A 20815-nucleotide genomic window follows, 5' to 3' on the forward strand; every position below is an offset into this window, starting at 1 on the left:
TATGGTGGGCCTGTTTTCCCTTTTTTTTTGTTTTTTTTTTGAGAGGTTTTTGCTATAGGGTTCATGCACTCGACAGAGAGACAGAAAGCAAGAAATCACCCCCATGGGGGATGGCCACACCGCAATCCCTTCTCCATTCTCCTCTCAGGATCTTGGGCACGCACACACACATGCCTGGCATGAGTTTAAGCACCAGGTCCAGGACTCAAACCACAGTTGACTACATGAGAGTCCAGTGACATGGTCATTACACTAACTGCTGGTCCTAGTTCTCATTTTTAGATAGTTATAAACATTGCAGACTCAACTGTTTTCTCCTGTATATCTTTTTCTATTCTTAATCAAATTATCTATGCTTTCTCAGAGATAACCATGATCCTGAATTAGCTTTTATGATTCCCATTGCTTTCCTCTATGGCTACATATATGTGAATCCATATTCCACTGTATGTTAATACCCACATTACTTGTATGTGTGTGTGTGTGTGTGTAGAGGTTTTAGCCTTAGGGCACGTTTACTCACTGGAGAGACAGACAGAGACAGTGAGAGAGAAAGTGAGAAATCACCCCCAAAGGGGATGGCCATGCCACAATCCCTTCTCTGTTCTCCCCCTGGGATCTTAGGTGCACATGCACACAGGCCTGGGTGAATGCTCACTTTTTTTATTCATTCTGTTGCCTAGGGATGTTTAGTTTTTTTGCTACTATAGGTAATACTTCAGTGAACATTCTTTTTTTCTTTTACGAGCTTTTTGCCTTAGGGTGCATGTGCTCGCTGGAGAGAGAGACAGAGACGGTGAGAAGGAAAGTGAAAAATCACCCCCCAGGAGAATGTCCTCATCTTAATCCCTTCTCCTCTTGGGATCTTGGGAATGCATGCGCATGCACATGCACCCGGCATGATTTTCAAGCCACTGGGTCCAGGACTCCAACCACAGTCAGCCATGCGGGAGTCCAGCGATGTAACTGCTATGCCATCTGATGGGCCCACAACAAACATTCTTATTGATGTTTCCTTGAGCACATATACAAAATTTCTCTGTAGTGTATACCTGGGAGTGGAAGCGCTAGGGTGTGAGGCATGCACACTGTCAGCTTTTCTAGATACTGGCAGATTGCTCTTCACAGGTGTTATTTCAATGTGTGTGATAGGCATAAGAGTTTCCATTTCTCCATTGCCTCACTAAGAGTTGATATAGTTAGACTTTTTAATTTTTGGCAAGTTGATACTTACAGTTATTAATATTTTGCATCTTTTTTTAAGAGATATTTTTGCTATAGGGAATGAGTGCTCACCGTAGAGATAGAGCAAGAGAGACAGAAAGACAGAAAGCGAGAAATCACCCTGGAGGGTGGATGGCCACACCACAATCCCTTCTTCTCCATTCTCCTCTCGGAAATCTTGGGCACATACACACACACGTCCAGCGTGAATTTTAAGCCACCAGATCCAGGATTCGAACCACGGTTGACTACGTGGGAGTCCAGCAACTTCACCATTATGCCATCTGCTGGTCCCAATATTTTGCATCTTTCTGATTACTAGTGAGCATCTTTGCCAATATTCCTAGAATTTTCTCTTGTGCATATTTCTTCCCAAATCTTTTGCCCATTTTCATTGTCTTTTTTTCTTACTGATTCAGACTGTTTTAATATGTTATGTACAAGACGATGATCATTCATTAGCTGTATGCATTGCAATTCTCTTCTCTTATTCTGTTTACTTTAGTTCTAATATCTTGTATAGAATCTGCATTTTTTCAAGTCATCAGAGGATGTACATGCTTGCCAGAGAAAGACAAAGAGGCAAAGAGAGGGAGAGGGAGAAAGAATTCCCCATTGGGGTGTAGTCATGCCACAATCCCTCCTCTATTTTCTCACTCTGTTGTCATTTGGGCATGCATGCACATGTGCTCAGTGTGTTTTTCAAGTTGCTGGGGCTGGGATCAAAGTGCTATGGACCATGTGGAATCTGGCATCCTTTAACCACCAGGCTATAGGCTGGTCTTGAATTTGTAAATTTTTTTAGTTTTTTGTCATAGGGCATGTGTGCTCATCAGAGAGACAGAGACAGAGAGAGGGGAAGTGAGAAAGCTTCCTGCAGTGGAGATGGCCATACCACAATCCCTTCTGTCTTCTCCTCTTGGGATTTTAGGCATGACTGCACACACACCCTGCGTGATTTTTCAAGCTGCTGGACCAGCACCTTAATCACTATGTCACCTGCTGGCCCCTTGAATTTGTAAATTTTAAAGAGGTCAGACTGTATTCATATATTTCTTCATGAGCTATGCTTCTGTCTTGAAATACCTTTATGTTTTTATAAATTATTTATTTTATTTGTTGTTATTATTATTATTATTATTTAATTTGACCAGAGAGACAGAGAGGGAGAGAGAAAGGGAAAGTGAGAAAGCAAGCCGCCAGGTCCAGGACTCAAACCATGGTGAGCCACATGGGAGTCCAGCGCCTTAACCGCAATACCACCTACCAGCCCCAGAAATACCTTTATGTTTTGAGGTCAAAATAGTCTCCCTTAAGATCCTTAATCCCTACCTCTCCCCCAAATTTAGCTTGTAAAATCTGGAACAAAAATTTTTCTCTGCGGACAGGTGTTTCATCTTCTTTGATGATATTCTAACTGTATTGTTCCTGTGCGTTTGGAACATAGGATAATGCACAGAAGTGTGAGCTCAGTGTCACTGTGATTGAAGTCTAGATTTTGTCTTATTGTAGTTAATTATAGGCTTCCCCAGAGGAACATAGTTATCAATCACATCAAGCATAGTGCCTGACTGTGGGTATCTTGGGACAGAAACCCAGGATCTTCCCACATAGCCTCAGCACCACGGAGTGCTGTTACCTGTGTGCCACCATAGGACTGGTAATGTTTGTTTTGTTATTTATCAGAATGCCGGAGAGAAGAAAAGCATCCCCCCACCCCATCCCTACTTCACAGGGCATGATCACACCATGACCCGCAGTCCTTTTCCCTCCATTTCACCATCTGGTTAAGATCTGGGGCACGCACACACACACACACACACACACACACACACACACACACACGTGTATTTTTTTTAAGAGAGATTTTTGCTAAAGGGTGCATGTTCTCATCAGAGAGAGAGACAGAAAGTGAGAAATCACCTTCCCCAGGGGGGATGGCCATGCTGCAATCCCTTCTCCTCCATTCTCTTTGGGATTTTGGGCATGTACGCACACATGCCTGGCATGAGTTTTAAGTCACCAGGTCCAGGATTTGAATTTGGTCTCCTATGTGAGAGTTCAGTGATGTAACCATTACTCCATCTGCTGGTCCCTTGAAAGCATTTTTCAATTGTACTTTTCATCTCTAGAATTTCCATTTTTTTGGGGGGGGGGGTCATTTCCATTTCACTGTTGAGATTCCCTGTTAACTCAATTATTTTTTTTCTATCTTCGGTTCTTTTAAAAATGTTATTCTTTAATTTTTCCTAAAATAATGGACATTTTGAAACCTTTGCTAAATTCAGTTGTTAAGCCCATTCAATTTGATTGCCTTTTTTTGTGTGTATGTGTGTGTGTTCAGTAACTTTTTGTTGAAATTTGGACATCATAAATAATATTCTGAAATAATTCTGATTCTGTTGTGTTCTTCCAAGGATTATTAGTATTTTTCCTGGTTTATACCTTCCCTGGGCTCGTACTGCAAACTGTTTCTCTTTAGTGTGCAGGAACTGCTCTCTCTCAGCGTCATTATCATCATTCCTAGATTTTGCATTTCTCTTTTCTTTTTCTCTTTTTAAAGTTTGCTGCAGGGTGTGCATGCTTGCCAGAGAGAGAGACAGCAAGAGGGAAAGTGAGAAAGCACTCCTAGGGGAATGGGCAGGCTGCAATCCCTTCTCTTCACCCTCTTCTTGGGATTTGGGTATGCATGGACATGCACTCAGTGTGATTTTCAAGCTGTAGGGTCTGGGACTTGAACTGCCGTCGACCATGTGGGTTCCAGCCACCTTAACCAGCATGCCACTGGCTGACCTGGTTTTACATTTCTTTTTTCTTTCTGTTTTTTAAAGAGAATTTTGCTATAGGGTGTGTGCGCTCGCCAGAGAGAAAGAAACAGAGAGACAGTGAGAAATCACTCGCCCCCTGTGAGGATGGCCATTCCACAATTCCTTCTCCTCCATTCTTCTCTTGGGATCTTTGGTTCACGTGTGCACGCATGCATGCACGCGTGCGCACACACACACACACACAAACACACACACGCCTGGCATGAGTTTTAAGCTGCCAGATCTGGGACTCGAACTTCAGTCGAGTACGTGGGAGTCCAGCAATGTAACCATTATGCCATCTGCTAGACCCACCCATTCTGCATTTCTTTAGTCTGATTCCTTTTCAGTGTACTCAGCACCTTCATAGTTTGTTGAAGAAGGTCCACAGAGGCCAACAGATGGCATAGTGGTTAAGGCACTGGATGTCCTCCCTGACAGATGGTGGTTTGAATCCCAGACCTGATGGCTTTTTTTCTCATTTTCCCTCTCTGTCTCTCCAGCAAATGCACGTGCCCTATAGCAAAAATTTCTCTCAGAAAAAATTATATTTCTGGGACCAGCTGTAGTCGACCACAGTTCGAGTCCCAGACCTGATGGATTAAACTCTCACTGGGCATGTATGCGTGCATGCCCAAGATCCCGAGAGGAGAATGGAGAAGAAGGGATAATACATGGCCATCTCCCCAGGGGGTGATTTCTCACTTTCTGTCTCTGTATCTCTGTATTCCTGGCAAATGTACACGCCCTATAGCAAAAACCTCTCAAAAAAAAAAAAATTCTATTTCTCTGAAAAAAAAAAAAAAAAGCTCAAATGGTGTGAGTTTTAAGCCACCGGGTCCGGGGAGTGAACTGCGGTCGACTACGTGGGAGTCCAGTGACACAGCCATTATGCTAACTGCTGGTTCCCTCACAGCTTTCTTTTTTAAAAAATTTGCCAGAGGCATGTGCATGAAATGTGGGGGGACGGGGGGGTGAGGGGGTAAGGAGATGGAAACACCCTTCTCCCCCAGGAGGGTGTGGTCATGCGCAATCCTTTCTCCATTTCTCCTTCCATCTGGGATTTGGGGCATGCATTCATGTACGCCCTGCATGTTTCTCAAACCACCAGGGCTGGGATTTGAACTGCACAATTGACCATGTACGATCCAGCTCTTTAAACCACTTGGCTGTGGGGCAACCCTAGTTGGAGTTTTTTGCTTTCTTCTTCAACCTCTGTCTGTTTTTTAGATATTTTCCAGTATCTACATAGTTTTTTTTACCCCAGTGTTTAGAATTTCTTGTTTTGTTTTGTTTTGGCTCAGATTTCATCATTGTTAGCTGCATGAGGGTTTATGTGACTACTTCACTTCAACATTCCAACAGAAGTTCATTTGAAAACATTTTAAAAACTATTCCTAGGGTCTGGCAGGTGGTTGTGGTGATTGAGGCATTAGACTCCCACATGGCCAACCATGGTTCAAGACCTGGACCTGGTAGCTTGCTTTCTTATTTTTCCTTTCTCTCTCTCTCTGGTCAAATTAAAAATAAATAAATAATAGGGAACAGCAAATGGCGTAATGATTATGTCGCTGGACTCCCATGTAGTTGCCTGTGGTTCGAGTCTTAGACCCTGTGGTTAAAACCTATGCTGGGTGTATATGTATGTGTATGTGCCCAAAATCCTGAAAGGAGAATGAAGGAGAAGGGATTGCGGCATGGACGGGCATGGCAGGGGGGTGGTTTTTTTGGTCTCTGTTTCTCTGTCTCTTTGACGAGTACATGCGTCCCATAGCAAAAATCTCTCTTAAACACACACACACACACACACACAGATAATTAAATAAATAATTAACTCTTAAAAAAAATGAAACAGGGGACCAGCAGGTGATGTGGTGGGATACTCCCACATGGCTGGCCACTGTTCGAGTCCTGGACCTGGTGGCTTGCTTTCTCACTTTCTCTCTCTTTCTCTCTGTCTCTCTCTGGTCGAGTTAAAATAAATGAATAAATAAATAACATTTTAAAAAATAAAAATAAAAAAATAAAACAAAACACTCACAAATGAAATATAATCCCGAGTGTCCTTTAGGATGGCAATAAACTGGTCAAGGCAAGTACAGCCCACCCATTCCTGAATAGTTGTGTAGTTGTCAGCTCCATGCCCCCTTGGGACTTTGTTAAATATTTTACATCATAATCTCAGTTGTATGTACACTATTTAATTTAAAGCTCTTAGACCAATTTTGGTTTATTACAGCACAAAGTTATTTTTCAAAGGGCCAAGATAGGGACAGGTGGAGTGGTGGTTGAGGGTGCTAGACTCCCCATATGGCCGACTGTGGTTTGAGTTCTAGACCTGACGGCTTGGTTTCTCACTCCCCCTACCCCTCTCTTTCACTCTGTCCCTCTCTGGTCAAATTAAAGTAGATAAATAAATAAATAAAGTTTAAGAATTTCTTTTTAAAAATAAATTATTTATTTAATTCAATTTGTTGTTGTTATTATTATTATTATTGCTACTATTATTATTTTAATTTGACCAGACAGAGACAGAGAGAGAGAAAGGGAAAGCAAGAAAGCAAGCCACCAGGTCTGGGACTCGAACTGCAGTTGGCCATGTGGGAATCCAGTGCCTTCAACCGCCATGCCACCTTCCAGTCCCAAATAAAATAATTCTTAAAAAATTTTTTCTATAAAGTAGAAATATAGAGTGGAGCCACTGAAAAGATCAAACAAACATTTATCACTCTTTCACTAAGGTAAATCTTCCTTTTAGGTGTTCTCTATTGTAAACTCTTTACTCTCGCGATCATTTACATCTGTATATTTACAATACCTTTGTTTTATTTAACAGGTAGGAAAATCTTAAATATTAAACATAACCACTTCCTTTGAGTGATTTGGATACTACTTTGGCTAGACACTGAGCACTGTTTTTTTTTTTTTCTCAGAATGGAATGGGGGACGAAGACGATCTGGATGGGGAAGTTGGAAAGCTTCCTGGCATTTGAAATATTTCTTTTTAAAGTTTATTGATTGATACACACAACTCTCTCTCTCTCTCTCTCTCTCTCTCACACACACACACACACACACACACATTTTGTGTGATTCACCTGGAAGCCCAGATCATAGGCATGTGCATGCACACATGTCATGTAAGGGAAACCCGAGCACATGAACACAGACTTTTCCATGTGGGTTTAGCATTTTTGGAGCATTGTTACTGCTGTACCACTGCACTGGCCTGCTTCCTGTTTTGTGTGTGTGTTTCTTTATGATGCAGCATGTGCACAGAAACGTGGAAGTGAGAGAGAAAGAAAGGGGGCCAACAGGTGAGATCATGGTTAGGGTGGCTGGATTCCCAGATGGCCAACTGTGGTTTGAGTCCTGGACTTGGTAGCTTGAAAATCATGCAGGTCATGTGTGTATGCATGCCCAGGATCTCAAGAGTAGTATGGAGGAGAAGGGATTGTGGCATGACCTCCTGGCAGGTGATTTCTTACTTTCCCTCTCCCTCTTTCCTTTGGCAATTGCACACGTCCTATGGCAAAAACCTCAAGAGAGAGAGAGAGAAGGGAGTACCCTCCACAAGGTGTGGTAATACTGTGCACCCTGGTCCTAGTCCTCTTAGCCTGTCGGATCTTGGGAACTTGCATGTGGACCTGCTATGTTTCAGGCTGCCTGAGCTGGGGATTTTGCCATGTGGGATCCAGCTTTTCTTGAGTGATGCATTTTCCACTGTGCCAGAGAGCCAGCCTGGAGAAAGATTTCTCAGCACAGCTTCTTGGATATGTCTCTCTACAACATCAGACATATACCACACTTAGAGTATACAAGTAGAGTATACAAGTGTGTTCTGAAGCCTTTCTTACGCATTCTTTGGTATCTGTTTTTTAAGACATTTTATCTGGTATTCTGATTGGACCTTTGTTAGCACATAGGTTACTAGATAAAAAAGTATTGGGAGGTACAGAAATCTCTTAGTTGTTTTCATATTCTCAACAGCCTAGGATAGAACATAGAGGCACTTTTAATAAGAAGGGAGAGACTGCCGTTGTATTTCCACATCAGTCATTAGAAAAGATTTATTTCGTCAACAGTATTAGGAAATCCAGCGTGGGTGTTTGATAGAATGACACATAGGAACTAGGGCTAGTTTGCACTTTTTAGATAAAAATATTACCCTGCTGGGTATGGTGTCTAATATTTCAATTTTTCAGTAGTTAAATGAACTTCAGAAAAGTACTACCTTATGGAGTTTTGAAGATCAAGTGACATATTGTAAGCTTGTCAAAGAGAGACTGCCGTTGTATTTCCACATCAGTCATTAGAAAAGATTTATTTCGTCAACAGTATTAGGAAATCCAGCGTGGGTGTTTGATAGAATGACACATAGGAACTAGGGCTAGTTTGCACTTTTTAGATAAAAATATTACCCTGCTGGGTATGGTGACTAATATTTCAATTTTTCAGTAGTTTAATGAACTTCAGAAAAGTCCTACCTTATTGGAGTTTTGAAGATCAAGTGACATATTGTAAGCTTGTCAAATATACTGTCATTACAATAGCTAGCTCAATTGGGTCCTTTTTATGAATGCTCCCAGTCAGATTCAGAAGGGGTGGGAGAGCAACAGTCCACTTTGTTTATTGTGTGTATCATAACCTGGGAGACCTGGGATTCTTTGGGTGACTTGGTAGAGCTTTATAAAACAAGAAATTTTAGTAGTTGCAGTGGCAAGTAATTATTCATTCAAAAATTAATTTTTGCTTGAATTTAGTTACCAATACAACTTTATTTATTGCTAATTTTTTGAATTATTCATTGTTTATTATTGTTACTGTTATTATTATTTAACTTGATATAGTCATCAGAGAGAGAGAGAGAGAGAAAGTGAGAAAGCAAGCTGCCTGGTCTGGGATTTGAACCACAGTTGGCTATGTGGGAGTCCAGCACCCCAACCATCATGCCACCTGCTAGCCCCAGCTAATTATTATTTTAACAATATTCTACTGGAATTTCAGCTGAGGCACAATTATATCTATCACGATTATATCTTGTGAATTTCAAACGTTAGATATTTTGTATGCCTTTTCAAAGTAGGGGTTCAAAAACCCAGTTAGAAGTTCTAAAATGCATTAGAAAGCTGTTTATGAGTCAAGGAGCATTGTGTGAGGAGTCTTGAGAAAATTATGCTGTAGTTCCCCCTCCCCGCCCCACTCCACGGGGGAAGTGGGAGGTGTATGCTTTCTTACTTGTATCTATTAAGAGGGGCTTTAGAGGGACCACTTAGATGTAAGGAACCCGCTTCACAGCCCTGGGCACAGGGATTGGGATCAGACTCCCTGCGAAATCCCCGGGGGAAGGACTGTAGCTGGCTAACTGCATCCACAGCAAGAGCGGTACAGGAGGAAGCTGGGTCGGAATTTACCTACACGCAGACCAGAGACCAGCCTGGGGGAGAGGAGTAGCCCTGGGCTGTTCTGAAGGAGACCACCTGGAAGGGCAGCGCATCTCCAACGGTGAATCCTTTGAGTGACAGCCAAATAGCCTAGCTGAGAATGAATGATGGAGTCTTGAGAAAATTATGCTGTAGTCCCCCCTCCCCGCCCCACTCCACGGGGGAAGTGGGAGGTGTATGCTTTCTTACTTGTATCTATTAAGAGGGGCTTTAGAGGGACCACTTAGATGTAAGGAACCCGCTTCACAGCCCTGGGCACAGGGATTGGGATCAGACTCCCTGCGAAATCCCCGGGGGAAGGACTGTAGCTGGCTAACTGCATCCACAGCAAGAGCGGTACAGGAGGAAGCTGGGTCGGAATTTACCTACACGCAGATCAGAGACCAGCCTGGGGGAGAGGAGTAGCCCTGGGCTGTTCTGAAGGAGACCACCTGGAAGGGCAGCGCATCTCCAACGGTGAATCCTTTGAGTGACAGCCAAATAGCCTAGCTGAGAATGAATGATGGTTTCCGCAGAGCTATAGCCAGAAGGAACTCTGAGGGGAGACTCCAGAACCTACACAAGTGCACCCGCTCAAGGCTGGGAAGGGACCACGCCTTCCTGCCCCACGCCCTGCTCGCTCCCTTGCCCATTTTGGAGAGAACTGACAGCTAGGGATGGGGAGAGAGGGTTACAGAAGAGACAAAAAGGCTCATCTTGATCCCTTCCCAGCTTCCCTGGGGCTGGGAAAAGGATTTGATTGCCAAGTGAAGATGGGTGTGTGATCTGAAGTGACTGTAGGTTGGCCTTTCTGTTATTTAGCAGTGACCAAAAGAATCATGTGGGCCTACTGGAGCGGTCATCCAAGATGGGAAAACTTTCTCCACCAAATACATTTTAAAGAGGATAGTCAAGATAAGAACTTGTGTTTGATTATATTCTGCTGTTAGTAGACATAAAATCTGTAATGTAAAAAATTATTTAATTTTATCTGTTATTATTTTCTAATTTGCTATAGGGCTCATACTCTCATCAGAGAGAGAGGAAAAGTGAGAAAGCAAGCCTCCAGGTCCAGAACTTGCACCACAGTCAGCCATGTGGGAGTCCAACACCCTAACCACCATGCCACCTACTGGCCCCGGTCTGTCATTTTTTAATATTTAGAGCAGCAATAAATCAAAGTCCACACTAATTGGTAAAGATTGGTGCAGAAGTTTTTTGTTGTTGTTGTTTGTTTTTCTTGAAAGTATCTTGATTTAGGGCCGACAGGTGATATGGTAGTTGGCGCTGGACTCCCACATTGCTGACCATGGTTTGAGTCCTGGACCTGGTGGCTTGCTTTCTCACTTTTTCTTTCTGTCTCTCTTTGGTCAAATTGAAAAATAATAATAACAAATAAAAGTAATTAAATAATTATTTGTTTAAAAAAGTACCTTGAATTATACGAACATCCATTACAACATAAAAATAGATGTTCTTGGATTTCTTGATGTTATCTATCCACTGTTTTAGTGGCAGCATCTTAATTGTAAAAGTGCTTTTATCCAAAAAAATGTTAGGATGTTTTTCTCCTAGTTGCCTAGTTTTATTATTAGATTTTTATTTTTTCTTTTATGTTTTTGAATTGGGCATGTGCCCGGTTATAGAAAGGAGAAGGTGAGAAATCACCCTGGGTTTGAGGCCCAGACCCAGTGGCTTGAAAATCACATGGAGCACATGTGTCCAAGTGCCCCAAATCCGGAGAGAATGGAGGAGAAGGGATTGTGGTGTGGACATTCCCCCTGGGGGGTGATTGCTCACTTTCCCTCTCTATCTCTCTCTGGTAAATGCATGCACCAAATGACAAAAACCTAAATAAAAAAAAAAAAGGAAATAAAATAGAAATATAGCTGAGTAATTGATGCATTTTCAAGATAAAACAGACTCAGGGAAAGCGACTAGTCCAAGGACATCTGCTGTTTGTAGAGGTGGGCATTCAACTGTCGGTCGTAGGCCCCATTAGTGTATTTTTCTTTTTGAGGAGAACTTCAGATTTCCTATCTTTTGAGATCATGTATGTCTTTAGCACAAAATTATTATTTGTACTCAACCTTTATTTTTCTGTCCTTGGTTTTCGTGTTTGTGTTTTTATGGAATCAGAACAGGAACCTGCAACTTCTGATTCGTATGTGTTTTTTGTGAAATATAACATACTTTCAGAAAAAAAGGGTAGAACACATTTATAATTTTATAAATAATTGTGAAGTAAATATTCAGTAACTATGTTTGCAGGTCACTTAGTAGTCTAAAGTGTATAATCCCCGTCTTCCTTCTAGGAGTTAACGGTCACACAATCCTGATTTCAGAGGCTGTGATTTCTTTGCAGTTTGACCACGTGTTGGAATACATTCCTGAACTTACCTCATCATTTTTTTTCAGTGAATTTCTTTCCACAGATTAGAAGTTGGTTAAACCCATAGAGAAATATCAAGGTAGTGATATAATGCTAGAATCACATGAAAATTTTTACTTGACAAACTTCTCTAGAATTTGATTAAAGGTGTATAATTGCTATGCCAATTACAATTTGCATTAGCCAGTGCTTTGGGCTGTGATTCGGACTTGTTAACAGCCTATTCCAACTTCTTCCCTGTTCGGCAGTCTGGGCGATACCTTTTCCACATCACCGTTTTTGTAAATGTGTATTACATCCCGTAGAATAAATGCAAATCCAATTTCCCCTGTCCTAATGTCCCTTTCCCTTCTTTTACAGCATGGGTAGGTTCTCTGTCCATGGGGATGATTTTCTTTTGCTGTCCAATAGTCAGCGTCTTCACAGACATATTTGGTTGTCGGAGAACAGCTGTCGTGGGTGCTGCCGTGGGATTCATCGGGCTCATGTCCAGTTCTTTCGTAAGGTAAGGCCATGATTTCTTCAGGTTGCTTTTTGAGAACCGTTAAGTACCTTAAACTTTTCCTTTCAGAAATTTTGCTGTTTACAAGGAAAGATCCTTTTTATTATATAAAACTGTAAGCAGGATGACTTGTAAAACTGAACTGTTACGCTCAGCAGCAAATTATAGCTTGAGAATTTGAAGGCTTTTGCTTGCAGTGCTCAGATGCCAGTCAGTGAGGGTTCATGTATTCCCTGGGGCCAAGAAAAATGTCTCTCCTTTTGATTTTTCCTAAATACATAAAAATCCTAAATGAGGACCAGCAGGTGGTGTGGTGGTTAAGGCGCTGGATTAGTGGAATGAAATATTTTTTTAAAAGACATTCTCACATGGCTGACCATGGTTTGAGTCCCAGACCTGGTGGCTTTTTCACTCTCTCTCTCTCGCTCTGTGTTTCTCTCTGGTTAAATTAAAATAAATTAATGAATAACTAAATAATTAAAATAAATAATTCTTTTAAAAATCCTAAACAAAGTCAGTTTTTAAAATTGTATTTATTATTAAATTTGCTATAGAACACATGCACTCACGAGAGAGAGAAAAAGTGAGAAAGTAAGCAGCCAGGTCCAGGACTTGAACCGTGGTTGACCATGTGGGAGTCCAGTGCCTTAACCACCACACCATCTGCTGGCCCCACAAAGTCAGTGTATAACAGTGAGTTATCTAAAGCAGTGGCTTTAAAGTCAAGTCAGTCTGGGGCCCAAGGGGTACAATAAGTGGGGTTTAAAAGTGGCTATTCACGGGGTCGGCAGGGGACGTGGTAGGTAAGGGGCTGGACTCCCACATGGCCAACTGCGGTTTGGGTCCAAACCTGGTGGCTTGCTTTCTCACTTTTCCTCTCTCTCTTTCTCTCTCAGTCTCAGTCTCTCTCTGATCCAATTAAATATTTTTTTTCTACTTTTTGAGAGGTTTTTGCTATAGGGCTCGTGCGCTTGCCAGACAGACAGAGATAGAAAGACAGAAAGCGAGAAATCACTCCCCAGAGGGGATGGCCACGCCACAATCCCTTCTCCTCCATTCTCCTCTTGGGATCTTGGGCACGCACGCATACGCGCCCGGCGTGAGTTTAAGCCACTGGGTCTGGGACCCGAACCTCGGTCGACTACGTGGGAGTCCAGCGACATAGCCATTATGCTAACTGCTGGTCCCACTATGAAATATTTTTATTAGTGGAATAAAATCTTTTTTAAAGAATTATTTATTTATTCATTTGTTTTAAATTTGACAAAGAGAGACACACAGGGAGAAAGTGAGAAAGCAAACCGTAGTTAACCATGTGGGACTGTCTAGTGCCTTAACCACCATGCCACCTGCTGGTCCCAGAATGAAATTTTAGCTATTGGGTAGTCAAAAAAGTCATGACACATTTTTGCATAGAAAACCATGTCATGGCTATTCCGACAACCCAATATTTAGTCCAACCCAGGTAGAGAATTCCTTTCTGTACTTTTAGAGAAGAACGTATTACAGATTTAAATTTCATGACAAAATGAAGTGGTCAAAGCACCTTCAAATAAAGAGGACTCTGCACTTTCGTGTCTATTGGACGACTTAGTGCACTGAAGAGGGGTTACTGCAAGGAGCTGGTGGGCAGTTACTGTGTGGAGCACCCTCCAGGCAGCCCCAGTCCTCCTCGTAAGTCCCCTTGCATGGTTAGAATAACCCTCAGCTGGGGATCAGCAGTTAACGTAATGGCTATGTCACTGGACTCCCATGTGGTCGACGGTGATTCGAGTCCTGGACCCGGTGGCTTAAACTCATGGCCGGTGCGTGGGGGTGCGTGCCCAAGATCCTGAGAGGAGAATGGAGGAGAAGGGATTGCAGCGTGGCCATCCCCCCTGGGGGGTGATTTCTCGCTTTCTGTCTCTCTGTCTCTCTCTGTCGGAACAGGCCCTTTATAAAAAAACCCATAAAAAAAAAAAAAAAAAAAAAAGAATGGCCCTCAGTTGGAGAACCACGGCTTGGTTATGTAGCACTGGCTAACAGGAAGTGCTTAACAGGAAAACCTCTTAAGATTGTTTCCGTCCTCTGATTTGTCCGCAGATTCTGTTCTAGTGGTTTATCTTCATTTCCTGCCTCCTTCCCTTTTCTATCTTCATGATGCTTTAGTGGAAAAGCACTATTGTGGCCAGTAGAAGAAAAAAAAATCAGGCTTACATTCCTTACCTTGGTTATTTTGAAATATTTAGGATTTAATCAACAGAGTCCTTGATTTTATGCTTTTTACAACCACCATACAGACCTCTCTTCAACCATAAAGTAAGCATCTTTCCTATGATTACCAAACTTAGGCATTTTATTTGAAATTTAAAAAATTTTATTTATTTCGGGACCAGCAGTTGGCGTAATGGCTATGTCGCTGGACTCCCATGTAGTCAACCATAGTTCGAGTCCCAGACCCAGTGGCTTAAACTCACGCTGGGCGTGTGTGCACGCGTGCCCAAGATCCTGAGAAGAGAATGGAGGAGGAAGGGATTGCGGTGTGGCCATCGGCCCTGGGGTATGATTTCTCGATTTCTGTCTCTTTGTCTCTCTCTGTCTGTCTTTCTGGCGAGTGCACGCGCCCTATAGCAAAAAACAAAAGACAAAACAAAACAAAACAAAAAACAACTCTCAAAAAAATTTTTTTTATTATTTCTTAGTTAAAAAACTAGACATTCCATTTTTTAATAATTATTTTATTTAACTTTATTTATTTATTTTAATTTGACCGGAGAGGGACAGTGAGAGAGAGAAGGAGAGTGAGAAAGCAAGTCACTAGGTCCAGGACTCGAACCGCAGTAGGCCACATGGGAGTCCAGCACCCTCAACCATCATGCCACCTGCTGGCCCCTAGATATTCCATCTTTAAAGAATTTTTATTATTTCTTCTTCTAAAAGTGTTTTTTTAAACAAAAAAAGTTTTATTTGGGATAATATTCTGTTTGGGTAATTGTGAGATTATTTGTTTTCACTTTTTTAGTAGCAATGTGACATTGTGGTATTAATGCCTCATCAGAGATCTTTGATTTGAAAACCTTCAGGTACCCATTGTCAATACCTGTGACCCTGCCACTTGCTGAATGTATTAAAATTCAGGTTTTGGGACAAGCAGATGGTGTAATGGTGATGTCACACCCAGCAACTTAAAACTAACCCTGGTCATGTGTGCATGCGTGCCCAAGATCCCGAGAGGAGAATGGAGGAGAAGGGATTGCAGCATGGCCATCCCCCGGGGGGTGACTTCTCACTTTGTATCTCTCTGTCGGTCTCTATCTCTCTGGCAAGCACATGTCCTACAGTAAAAATTACTCTTTTTTTTAAAAAAAAATTCAGGTTCTGATGGAGAGAGGTCAAAAACCTATGTAACCTATAACCTAGTTTCACAGATAAAACACACATACATACAGCAGGTAATGTTTTTCAAACATTTTTGACCACTGAGAAATAAAAATTATTAAATATGTTCTATATCATACCCAGTTCTGCCTCTCTGTACCAGAGAAAGAATAAAATTTCTTTGTTTGGCGGTAGAGGCACTGGACTCCCACATGACTGACCATGGTTTGAGTCCCAAACCTGGTGGCTTGCTTTATCGCTCTCTTTCCAGATCACACATGCCCTATAGCAAATTTAAAATAATGATAATAATAATAATTATACGTAAAATTGGGTCGACAGGTAGTGTGGTGGTTAAAGGTGCTGGACTCCCACGTGGCCGACTGCGGTTTGAGTCCTGGACATGGTGGCTTGCTTTCTCACTCCTCCCCCTGACTCTGTCCCTCTCTAATCAAATGAAAATAAATAAAGTTAAATAAATGAAAAAAAAAATAAACAAAAAAAATGAATGTCCCTAAAACCCAATAGATTTTGTGTAAGAAGTGTGGCAAGCACTAGCCTTACAAAGTGGCAGCATATAAAAAGGGAAAGTTAAGCTCAGGCAAAGCGGTGCTATGACAGCAAACAGAGTGACCTTGGTGGACAGACTAAGCCCGCTTTCCAGGAAAAGGCAAAAACTACGAAGAAGATTGTGCCGAGGCCTGAATGCGAGCCCAACTGCAGATCTAAGAGAGTGCAAGTTTTTTTTTTTTTTTTTTTTTTTTTTTTTTTTTTTTTTTTTATGAGCATTTTTAACTGGGAGGAGATTAAGAGGAAAGGGTCAAGTGATCCAGTTCTAAGCTTCATCTTTTGTTTTATTATGAAGACAATAAAATCTTGAGGTGAATGTTTGCCTCATTTGATTACAGTTGTTCTTTTTGTTTTTTTTTTTTTTTACAGTTGGTCTTTTTGTGAGGGAATAAAGTAATAAATAAAATTCCCCTTATGGGGAAATTTGATTTATGGTTAAAAAGAAAAAAAAGTAGCAGTAAATTGAAGTTATCTGAGAAACTACTTAAATGTGGAAAAACTGAAGCAGAATGAAGTATTAGTTTAAGGGATTTTGTTTTATTTTCTTCTTTGGATGGATATCTTGTTTCACTAAGCACACTATGGTGGTTTGAAGGCTGACCCACATTTTCAATATTTTTTTCACCAAGTGCCTAGTACATAATAGCTGCTTAATATGTTTGTTAGGGGCCAGTAGGTTGCAGAGTGGTTAAGGTGCTGGACTCCCATATGTCCCACCATGGTTCGAGTCCCAGACGCAGTGGCTTGAAAGATCACACTGAGCATGTGTGCGTGTGTGTGCCTAAAATCCTGAGAGGAGAATGGAGAAGAGGAGATTGTGGCATGCACATCCCTCCCCACTTCCGGTGGTGGGGGATCTGATCTCTCACTTTCTCACTGTCTCTCTGTCTCTCTTCAGCAAGCACACAAAGCCTATGGCAAATAAACATATGTAAGTGTGTGTGTGTGTGTATACATATACACATATATTTGTTGAATGAAGAGTGGAGATTCAGTAAAAGGTAATTGGAGTAAGACGAGGCTGCCCTAGGAAAACCTAGAAGTAATTCTTGAGCCTGAATTGAAGATGGTGCTAACTGGATTAGTGTGTGTGTGGGGGGAGGGCAGGGACCTTAGAGAAAGGACTGCCAACATGCTTTAATTTATCAGATTCTAGAGTTTCTTGTGACTACCTCAGCACAGTGCTAGACTAGCATTGTCCAAAATTTAATTATTAACCAGCTTTATCTTTCTTAGTTTCTAATAAATTGTTTGCCTTTACTACTGATAAATAGCCTTTAGAATTGGATTTTTAAAAAAAAGCCAGCTAGTTTTCTTTTACTTTTTTAATTGTTTCAAGAAATGTAATGATATGATACTTTACCTTCCTAAGAGATGTGCAGTGAAGTTATTTGGCCAAACTATAAAACTCCCCCCCTTTTTTTTTTTTTTTGGAGAGGTTTTTGCTGTAGGGCCTTTGCGCTTACCAGGACAGAGAGAGACATAGAGACAGAAAATGAGAAATCACCCCCCAGCGTGGATGGCTATACTGCAGTCCCTTCTCCTCCATTCTCCTCTCGGGATCTTAGGCACGCATGCACACGTGCCCATAGTAAGTTTAAGCCACCGGTTCCAGGACTCGAACCATGGTCAACTACGTGGGAATCCAGCGGCATAGCCATTACGCCAAATGCTGGTCCCTAAATATAAAATGCTTAAATCTTCTATTATTAAGACATATGTGGCTTTAAAGCTGATAAACTAGGGTCACTAATGAATACACTTGATTTAGTCTTTCTGCAACCAAATATGATTTCTTGCCGTCTTGCACAATGCTGGGAACAGCGCAATCCAGGGCGAAGGTTGGTCCACAGCCCTGAGGCCAGCAAAAAAACGAGGCAAACGGGCCTCTGTGCAAATGCGCCTGACAGGTCCTTGGCGAGAAAATGCCGAGTGTAGCCTTTTCTTTACTAAATCGCTTAGTAAGTATCTCTGGGGAAATTCAACTTAAAAAATGAGCTTTCATAGTTAAATTTCAACTTTTAGAACATTTTACTGAGACTAGACTTTTTTTGTTTTTAGTTTATCACTGTTGATTTCACTCAGGCCCTTCCTGGCACTGACCTTGATTTCTGAGCTGTGAAAAAAACAGGTTGTTTTTTTTTTTTTTTTAACATTTATTTACTTATTTATCTATCTATCTATTTTTGTGATCATTTATTTATTTATTTATCTATCTATTTTTGTGATTTTTTTTAAGCCACCAAGTCCCGGGACTAGAACCATGGTCAGCCATGTGGGAATCCATCACCCTAACTACCATACCCCTGCTGACCAGAGAGCACAGTGTTTTTTTTTTAAGAGAGATTTTCGCTATAGGGTGTGTGTGTTTGCTGGAAAGAAAGAAAGACAGGATGCAAGAAATCATCCGGCCACACCACAATCCCTTCTCCTCCATTCTCCTCTTTAAATCTTGGAAAAGCACACACATGCACCCTGTGTGAGTTTTAAGTAGCCGGGTCCAGGACTTGAACCACAGTTAACTATGTGGGAGTTCAGGGATGTAACCACCATGCCACCTGCTGACCTCCAGATTAAATTATTTTAATGCTTTCTTGATTTATTAAATTTGTCCCCTCTGCTTTTGGTAAATTTTTGTTTGCCGAATATAACGTTAACTCAAACCCACTTTCACTGTAAGGTTTTATTTATTCTACCATGCACGTGCTAAAAATAATGAAAGCTTCTTTCGTCTTTTTCATCTTTTTACAGTTCCATCGAGCCTCTGTACTTTACCTATGGAATCATATTTGCCTGCGGGTGCTCCTTTGCATACCAGCCTTCATTGGTCATTTTGGGACACTATTTCAAAAAGCGCCTTGGACTGGTGAACGGCATTGTCACCGCCGGCAGCAGTGTCTTCACAATTTTGCTGCCGTTCCTTTTAAGGGTCCTGATTGACCACGTGGGCCTCTTCCACACACTGAGAGTGCTCTGCATCTTCATGTTTGTTCTCTTTCTGGCTGGCTTTACGTACCGACCTCTCACTTCCAGTGCCAAAGACAAAGAGAGTGGAAGCAAAGGAAGCGGCAGGTTCGCCCTCTTTTCCAGGAGAAAGTTCACTCCTCCAAACAGAATTTTCAATTTTGCCATCTTCAAGGTGACGGCTTATGCGGTGTGGGCAGCTGGGATACCTCTTGCCCTGTTCGGATACTTTGTGCCTTATGTTCACTTGGTGAGTATGCTGCTTCGGCATGGCTGGTAATGGCTTGTATTACTTCATATGGAAAAATTCTTAAAGGACCCAGAGAGATGAGGTTGAAATTGACCTCCAGTGCCATTCTCTTTATAGTTCAGGGACTCTTGACGTTAACATTCTCTCTAGACAAGGTCAACAGATCCATCAGACCATTAGACATCTGGGTCTGTGTGCTTCGGTAATGAAAATAAAGCCCTAAACCTAAACAAACAAGAACAATTTAAAAAAAGAAGAAGGCTAAGCTCTTGGAACAGATTACATCAATATGAAATACTTGCTAAGTCACTTTTTCTTCAGGTGGCTTATTCACCTTAATCAGGGACCAAGCTAGCGCAGCAATATTGCCAACATCGATAAATTATGTAGGATGCCGAAATGAGATCATTAGCCAAAAAGCCAATAGCGTTGACACACAGAAGCAAATCTACTGGTGGGACACCGCAGGGAACGGGAATGCCGTTCAGAGGAGCATTTGAGAAATGTTACACGATTTACTCATGTGGTAAGAGAGCTCAGCTTTCATAGGAAATTAGGATTCCAAGTGCTCAAAAGTTTCTTTTGCTTATTTCTATTTCAAAGGCAAAATTCAGCTTCTTTTATAATTAAAACAAAATTAATTAGTGTCTAAAGTATGTGCCCAAGGCAAAATGTACTCACAAAGTTTCATTATGTTTCTTCCTTTTTTCTTTCTGTTTTTGCTAAAAATGTGTTTACAGGTCCATATGAATGATGAATAGTAAACACAATGATGCACACATTTTTCTTCTGTTTGTGCAGGATGCGTGTACACTTGAATCTTTCTTAGCTTACTGTCTACTTTGGGCATTCATGTAATTTTCCTTCAGTTAAAACGTTCTATTGAAAGTTGGTAACAGGGTTCAAAGAGAGATTGGGCTCAAGAGATCCGCTAATCACTACATCATCAAGCCTTTGTGGGTTCCCATGCTTAGTCCAGAAAGGAATTAGGCGAAGGAAACATGAAGAAAGACGGTAGGTATGTCCTGGATCTAAGAGTAATTTTTACTTCTCAATCTTCCTTACCCACTTTTTGCCAGGGAAGGTGAGGAAGCAACTGGTATGACCAGTTGGGAGACATGGGGAAGGGTTATGTTTTAGCACTCTGAGCCACTTGGCATTTTCCAGAGACAGAGGTACTAGGCAAAGGGACCTCATATGTGACTTGTCACACGTGGACTATGTGACCACATCCCAATCTGATCATCTATCTCACACTTTTAGGGAGACATATATGAACCATCTAAGCTAATTTTTGTTGGAGTAGAGACTTACTTTGGAAGGGTC

The 20815-nt window shown here is 41.5% G+C and overlaps 1 protein-coding gene across 1 annotated transcript in view; it reads left to right on the forward strand.

Moving 5' to 3' along the window:
• Positions 1 to 20815, forward strand: part of SLC16A10 (solute carrier family 16 member 10) — a gene marked incomplete at its 5' end in the record, with an annotated part of 172611 nt that overhangs the window by 98218 nt on the left and 53578 nt on the right. The window contains 2 exon segments of the mRNA XM_006157003.3: positions 12207 to 12351; positions 19027 to 19489. Coding sequence (XP_006157065.2) covers positions 12207 to 12351; positions 19027 to 19489 — 608 coding nt within the window.

Source organism: Tupaia chinensis, unplaced genomic scaffold (assembly GCF_000334495.1).
Source record: "Tupaia chinensis unplaced genomic scaffold, TupChi_1.0 Scaffold000527_1, whole genome shotgun sequence".
Taxonomy (NCBI): Eukaryota; Metazoa; Chordata; class Mammalia; order Scandentia; family Tupaiidae; genus Tupaia; species Tupaia belangeri.